The following is an 8,373-nucleotide window of genomic DNA, read 5'->3' on the forward strand; positions in this document are numbered from 1 at the left end:
CAACAAATATGCTTCCGCAACTCTTTCTCCTATACCGGTGAAAGTAATCCCGTCTCTGACAGTGCTATTAACACAACCATTTCATCACCCTGCTAAATGGGGGTCCAAATGAAATGTGAGGCATGTTATGGTGGTAGTCATTTTCTCCCCCCTTTTTTTAACGTAACATGTTTTGGTGCATGTTACAAGCTTAAGTGTCTCTTTTCGTTTTTGGGAATGATAGATTCACACCAGACTTAACATTTAGAAACAGTATCATAAAAAATATGACTTTTAAGGTACAGCAACTGACGCCAGAGAACAGTATTATTTCCTTTCAAAGGCAATTGCAAAGAATAGTTCTTCTTCCACCTCATTTAGTATGTGAACTATATTTTCTTTCTCTGAGATCTCTCTCTCTAACGTGTTCTTTTTTTTTCTTCATTTTTTGTTTGTTTGTTGTTTTTTTTCTTTCAAATTGCAGATTCCTAAAAGTGTGAGAGGCTGGCTCAGAAATGGCAGGGCAAGCAGCCTCGGAGACAGAGCAACCACATTCACGTTCCTTTTATTGTCATAGAGTCAGAAAGAGAGAGAGACATGACCGAGACAAAAACGGGAGATCGATAATGATGCATCTCAATTTCCAACCCGATACATACGTAGAGTTCTCTTCTTTTGCAACAGTTTCTGACCAGAAGCAACAATAATAAGCATCACAATTTTGCACCCGTAAATCTTTTAATAGTCCATTACACATTTATAATTTTGCTTCCGTTGTCGCTGCAAAGCTTTGCTTCTCGATGTACTAACTCAGCTTCCGCAACGCGGCGTTACCATGGCGGCTGTTAGCTCTCTCGCCTCAAATCCCAACCCGCTCCCATGCCACCCCTCCCCAAACCCCTTCCTAAATCACGGCAGGGTGTGGTCAGAGACAAGACCAGCTCCCCCTCATGGAAGGGGGGAAGAAGCAACACAATCTCCCCCCACAAACCCGCTTGCTTACACCCCACCCATACCATCTCACCTGACCAGACCATCAGACAGGAAGGCTGGAGAGGAAGCCAAACCGTGTCCCTCCAGTCCACCCTTGCATTCAAACCAATCAGGTGGATACAGTTGCCGTATCTCTCTCTCTCACTCATTGACTCAGAGCCATCATCATAGAAGGAACAGTCCAGATTCAGCATCACTTGGAGAGCCGTGGAGTACCCATGGAAACAACGCAGTCATTCCACTCTCTCAGACCACAGCTCCATATTTTGCAGGTTTCAAATGGACTAAAACATGGACCGATTGGTCATCTTACTGTATGTGTGTATGAAAAAGCTTCATTTATGGTGTGTGTCTTCTGTGGTGTTTGTCAGTATCATGTACATCCTCCATACATGTTTGGGGAGAGGACAGGACTAGGAGCTCCAGGACCGAGAGGGGTTGGGGTGGGAAAGGGGACAGGTTCACTTTACTTCATCTCACCTGCACTCTCTCCCTACCATACTATCATGTGTTGTTACTGGCATCCACTCAAAGTGGTGGAAAAAGTATCCAATTGTCATACTTGAGTAAAAGTAAAGATACCTTAATAGAAAATTACTAAATTAAAAGTTAGTCACCCAGTAAAATATTACTTGAGTAAAAGTATATAAGCATTTGGTTTTAAATATACTTAAGTATCTAAAGTAAATGTCATTGCTAAAATATACTTACGTATCAAAAGTAAAAGTACAAAGGATTTCACATTCCTTATATTAAGCAAACTAGGAGGCACTATTTTCTTGTTTTTTAAATTAACATATAGCCAGGGGCACACTCCAACACTCAGGTAACACTCAAATATCACAAAACAAATATCTAAAAGAAAAATTATTGTTTAATGAGTCCGCCAGATCAGAAGCAGTAAGGATGACCAGGGATGGTCTCTTGATAAGTGAGTGAATTGCAACATTTTACTGTCCTGCTAAGTATTCAGTACTTTTGGGTGTCAGGTAAAATGTATGGAGTAAAAAGTACACTATTTTCTTTAGGAGTGTAGTGAAGTAAAATTTGTCAAAAAAATGAATAGTAAATTCAATTACAGATATCCCAAAAAATGACTTAAGTAGTACTTAATTTAAATATTTTTACTTTGAAGTACTATACACCACTGATCTCGTCTGCTCCTCTCTCTGGCCACACCCCTCCCCTCCTCAAACCCCTCCACCACAGGTGGCAGATGCTGGTCATTGGCTGCGTTGATGGCCATGTCATAGCTTAGGATGGGGCTCCTCTCGGGCAGTGCGTGCAGTATGCATGCATGCCCTGTCTCCTCTTTGACTCGCCACCCTACAGCTCGGCTCCGGGGATTTGCCCATGCCGCTTTTTATTTCAGTTAACTCACATTGCCTGTTACACTTCTTAACCTGTTTGTCACCTTTTGGGTTCTGTGCCTGGGGATCCTCTACTAGCGCTTCCGTATTTTGTTTTGTTGTTGTTTGACTGTTCCTCGTCTCTGAAAGCATGTTCACCTACCTGTGTTTTTTTTAACAGTGAGTGTGTGCTCTCCCTCACAGTAACCCCCTCCTGCTCAAAATCTCAGCTAAGAAAGTTTTGGATTCCTGAAACTTCTGTTTCTGAATGATTTTATGCATACAGTACATGGTTATAAAATGTCATTTGTCAATTTGTTATACTGTATGTAATGTTGTTTGCTGACATTGTACATGTTTGAGAAGTGTGTCGAAGGCAAGTGGTCGTTAGCTTCCACTAGCCTCATCCTGTGGATACATACTGTGCTGTGTAACGTCTCCACTGTACATCCTACCCAACAGACAGAATGTCCCCGGAAGAAAACTTGAGGATTAGTTAAATGTCTCATGTAATTTGCATGGTCCACTTACTACTGTATATGGAAGTATTGTAATACTGTGATCCACACACACACTTTCTTTCCCACAAGGTTGTGTGCGACTGAATATGAGACGAGACAGACTTCATTTTGGGCCTTAACTAGTTTAATCCATAGACTTAGATAGACATCGCATCATTGTATCTGTCCCATTATGGCATCTGTGAGGGCATGGGCAGCCCATTGAGGCCATCTCCATTTTGAAGTAGTCAATTTTCTTCTACCATGAGTTGGCAAACAAACTGAAAGGGTGCATTTTGCCAGCTGGAGTGTGTATGAACAGGTTTAAACAGGTTTAAAGCCAAGGTTGGCAATTTACTGCTACCTGCAGTTCTGGAATGTTTGCTCATGCGTATACTTCATTGGCTGATCCCTCCTGGTGACCTGGATGGAATTATGTGATCCTTCCTTAACCCATAGGAAGTCCCACCCAGTTGACTACTTCCAAATGGTAAAAGTCCTCAATGGCACTGCCCATGATAAAATGGGCTTTTAGGCACTAAAGTCCTCTATCTCTCTCTATGGAATTATCCTACCACTTAGTGTAAAGACAGATGTCATTCTATTATCTGTGGTATGTTGAATAGGTCAAGACGTCTCTTGTTTTCTTTTTTATAAAGGTTTGGGGGGGGGGGGGTATTTTGTACGTGGCAGTCAAGGTAGATTACCCATAACATCTACAGAGATGATGATGTCCACTGTTTCCCTCTCTCAAAGGCACATACATTTTTTATTTTGTTCATTTTATTTATCATTATTTTTTACCAATTTTGGGTCGATGAGATTGTAGCTTTTTATTTTGTAGCTAGTTGTTTCTTTAGCTGGAAAACTGTTGCACCTGAACTACAAACCACCTATAATGATGAAACCAGTTGTTTGATCTACCTGAAGTCACTGCAGACGAAGTAATGAATAACAAATATTTGTTTTGTCTAATGAAGCCGTTAGTGATGGCACCCTATTCCCTATTTCGTGCACTACTTTGACCAGGCTCAAGAGTGTCTTGAAACTTTTTTTTATTACAATATTACTACTCAAGCAACATTTCAAAGGGCAGCAACTGAAATTGTATCAATGCAAACCGTGTATATTATCATTAGAACAACAAACGAACAGTGATCCATCATCATTTGGAGTCCCCGTTACTTGTCATAATATAAAAGCAGCGCAAATCTATAAGTTATTTGGCCGAGAATCAGGTCAGGTCAAAGTCTCCTTTTGCTATTCCCATCCGTCCATCTCTTATTTTGATTATTGTGGATGTTGATTTGGCAGTTGTTTTGTTTGTGAGAAGTGAAAAGGCAATACTGATTCCCATGCAGACCGTCAGAAGGTGCATATCTGTAGTGCGCCGACAGACAGATAGAGCCACTCAGAAGCGAGCCAGTATAGAGGGGAATCTGCTTATCTCCTCTCCTGCTAATACTGGACTCGGATCATCCTAGACCTTCAGCCTGGCCACAGTGCACCTGTACAGAAGAAATGGCTTGTTGGAATTAGAGAGAATATATATATAAATATATAAATAAATATTGATTCAACTAAGACAAAAAAAAAAGGAAATAAACAGTCTATTTTTAAGGTTTTAACGATTAAAAGGACCTACCGTTACTTTTTTTTCTCTCTCGCTTTGCTAAGACTTTGTTTTATTGTTTTTGTTTTGTAAAGTCTGCCAAATGGTGTGTTTCGCACTTTTTTTGTTGTTTGTGTTCCATCTGGTATATGCTTGCATTTCGGAGCACTGAATACTTTGTATTGTGTTAACTGTGCCAATTAAATACATGTTGAAAATAACTGGTCTTCGCTGTGGTCCGGAGAACAACACTGCCACATTGTGCAAGGACAATTTGAGGGGGGAAATTCCATTATCCATCATTTGTGGAACTTCTGATGCTCTCCAAGTCTAAGACTGGCGTTCGTTCTGCTGTCAAATAGCCCCACAAATGATCCTCTTTCCATCATGTTTGGAAATGCTGATGGTCCCTGACTGTCTACCTTTTGTTTCAGCGATTATTAGCAGGCTAATGTTGACACTTTGTCATTTCTGCCCAGTTTAGTAGTTTAGTCATTCAAGTAAGTTTTTTTCCAAGAACAAACAACCTGGGTTAGAGGTTAAAATGGAATAAACTTGACTAGAACTGAATACAATTGTGACAATACCAGGTGAATCACCTGAGAATGGGGAGGGTGATCGCTTACCTCAGCGAGGTCCAGTATAACCACAGGTTGCACAAGTCCACGATCCACCACAGACGACTGATTAAACTCAATTCACACACTGTCCACTGGGGGAGAACCGGGAAGGTGGGAAAGGCGAGGAACGTGTTGGTCAGAAGAAAAGTAAAACTATTGACAGTGAAATCGTCAGATGACTGGCGTATTACTTGCCTGGTATCATCACCTGTCGTAGTGAAACCATCTTGGAAAAAAACAGAACCCTACCAGTGAGAAAGATTAGATAACCAATACATGCAGTATAAAGACTTGCATACAATCAAATGTATTTATAAAGCCCTTTTACATCAGTTGTCGGGCACACTTTAAAATACTTGCGTATCAGTGAAGATAAACATTAGAGAAAGAGGAGAAAGAGGAGATGACAACAATGCCGTTACACAAATGGAGCATCCATACACCTACTACATGAAGTAGCAGCAGTTCAGAGCGAGAATAAAACAAGACTACAAGCAAGAAACCGATAGAGAGTTGAAGGAGTCGCTGTTCAGGCCTCTGACTGTACCTCCACCTGCCAGCGGTCTAAGCACAGGCCCCAGTCTCTCCAGGGTGAAGTAGGGATGGTTGGACAACTTAGGGTTGGAGAGGCTCTGTCTTGGGGCTTGCCTAAACATCAGACTGTTTTCATGGTTACTCCATGGATTTTCTGTCTGACTGAAGTCGCACTAAAAAAGACAGTCTCTACAAGACAGAATGTGGAATAAAATGGTATTTACACTTACTTTACCGGTTGTACATGCTGCTGGTCCTTTTGGCAGTAGGAGTTGGAGATATCCACAGGAAAGTGTTGCTAGGTTCTGTCACTTGTATTTTCATTCTCTTGGCCCATTGAACATGACGCACAATATGTAAACAATAGTAGAATGTAACCGAATGTAGTATGAGTCCTTATATTTGAGGTGATACACGTGTCTGTTATGATGAGTTGTAGTGTCTTCCAATGATCACTCTATTGCGGCATTCTAGACCTCAGCTGAATCTGGTAATGGCTGTTGAACAAGTTGAGGAGACTAAATTACTTGGTGTTACCTTAGATTGTAAACTGTCATGGTCAAAACATAAAGATTCAATGGTTGTAAAGATTTAGGAGAGGTCTGTCTGTAATAAAGAGATGCTCTGCTTTTTTGACACCACACTCCAAAAAGCAAGTCCTGCAGGCTCTAGTTTTGTCTTCTCTTGATTATTGTCCAGCTGTGTGGTTGAGAGCTGCAAGGAAAGACCTAGTTAAGCTGCAGCTGGCCCAGAACAAAGCGGAACGTCTTTCTCTTCATTGTAGTCAGAGGGCTTTTATACAGTTGAAGTCGGAAGTTTACATACACCTTAGCCAAATACATTTCAACTCAGTTTTTCACAATTACTGACATTTAATCCTAGTAAGAATTCCCTGTCTTAGGTCAGTTAGGATCACCACTTTATTTTAAGAATGTAAAATGTCAGAATAATAGTAGCGAGACTGATTTATTTCATCTTTTATTTCTTTCATCACGTTCCCAGTGGGTCAGAAGTTTACATACACTCAATTAGTATTCGGTAGCATTGCCAATAACTTGGGTTAAACGTTTCTATAGGTTTGAAGTCAGGGCTTTGTGATGGCCACTCCAATACCTTGACTTTGTTGTCCTTATTATGCCATTTTGCTACAACTTTGGAAGTATGCTTGGGGTCATTGTCCATTTGGAAGACCCATTTGCGATCAAGCTTTAACTTCCTGACTGATGTCTTGAGATGTTGCTTCAATACATCCACATACTTTTCCTCCCTCATGATGCCATCTATTTTGTGAAGTGCACCAGTCCCTCCTGCAAGCAAAGCACCCCCCACAACATGATGCTGCCACCCCCGTGCTTCACGGTTGGGATGGTGTTCTTCAGCTTGCAAGCCTCCCTCTTTTCCTCCAAACATAACGATGGTCATTATGGCCAAACAGTTCTATTTTTGTTTCATCAGACCAGAGAATATTTCTCCAAAAAGTACAATCTTTGTCCCCATGTGCAGTTGCAAACCGTAGTCTGGTTTTTTATGACGGTTTTGGAGCAGCGGCTTCTTCCCTGCTGAGCGTCCTTTCAGGTTACGTCGATGTAGGACTCGTTTTACTGTGGATATGTATACCTTTGTACCGGTTTTCTCCAGCATCTTCACAAGGTCCTTTGCTGTTGTTCTGGTATTGATTTGCACTTTTTGCACCAAAGCACGTTCATCTCTTGGAGATAGAGCGTGTCTCCTTCCTGAGCGGTATAACGGCTGCGTGGTCCCATGGTGTTTATACTTGCTTACTATTGTTTGTACAGATGAACATGGTACCATCAGGCATTTGGAAATTGCTCCCAAAGATGAACCAGACTTGTGGATGTCTACAAAAAAATCTGAGGTCTTGTCTGATATATTTTGATTTTCCCATGATGTCAAGCAAAGAGGCACTGAGATTGAAGGTAGGCCTTGAAATACATCCACAAGGACACCTCCAATTGACTCAAATGATGTCAAATAGCCTATCAGAAGCTTCTAAAGCCATGACATCATTTTCTGGAATTTTCAAAGCGGTTTAAAGGCACAGTCAACTTCTTACCCACTGGAATTGTGATAAGTGAAATAATCTGTCTGTAAACATTTGTTGGAAAAATTACTTGTGTCATGCACAAAGTAGACGTCCTAACTGACTTGTCAAAACTATAGTTTGTTAACAAGAAATTTGTGGAGTGGTTGAAAAATGAGTTATAATGACTTCAACCTTAGTGTATGTAAACTTCCGACTTCAACTGTAAATACTATGCATGCCAGTCTCCCTTGGCTAAGAGTTGAAGAAAGACTGACTGCATCACTTCTTATTTATAAGAAACATTAATGTGTTGAAAATCCCAAATTGTTTACACACTTACCCCACCAGACATGCCACCAGTCTTTTCACAGTCCCTAAATCGAGAATAAATGCAAGAAAGCGTACAGTTTTATATAGAGCCATTATTGCATGGAACTCCATTCCATCTCATATTTCTGAAATAAACAGCAAACCTGGTTTAAACAACAGATAAAGCAACACCTCTCCCCTATTTGACCTAGATAGTTTCTGTATGTATTTATATGTAGGCTACGTGTGCCTTAAAAAAAATGTATGCAGTTCTGTCCTTGTCTATTAATGTTATTTCTGTATTATGTAATGTTTCATGTTTTGTGTGGACCACAGGAAGAGTAGCTGCTGCTTTTGCTACAGCTAATGAGGATCCTAATGAAATACAAAATGTAAAAAAAAATACCAGTTAGTTGAATATTACATTTTACAA

The 8,373-nt window shown here is 40.6% G+C and overlaps 1 protein-coding gene across 1 annotated transcript in view; it reads left to right on the forward strand.

Annotated features, from left to right (window-relative positions):
- LOC115101082 (formin-binding protein 1-like) overlaps nucleotides 1-2,312 on the forward strand; it is a 98,584-nt gene extending 96,272 nt beyond the window's left edge. The window contains 1 exon segment of the mRNA XM_065004738.1: nucleotides 464-2,312. Coding sequence (XP_064860810.1) covers nucleotides 464-471 — 8 coding nt within the window. The 3' untranslated portion in view covers nucleotides 472-2,312.
- The last annotated feature ends 6,061 nt before the right edge of the window (nucleotides 2,313-8,373 follow it).

The sequence above is a fragment of the Oncorhynchus nerka genome, linkage group LG19 (genome assembly GCF_034236695.1).
Source record: "Oncorhynchus nerka isolate Pitt River linkage group LG19, Oner_Uvic_2.0, whole genome shotgun sequence".
Lineage (NCBI taxonomy): Eukaryota > Metazoa > Chordata > Actinopteri > Salmoniformes > Salmonidae > Oncorhynchus > Oncorhynchus nerka.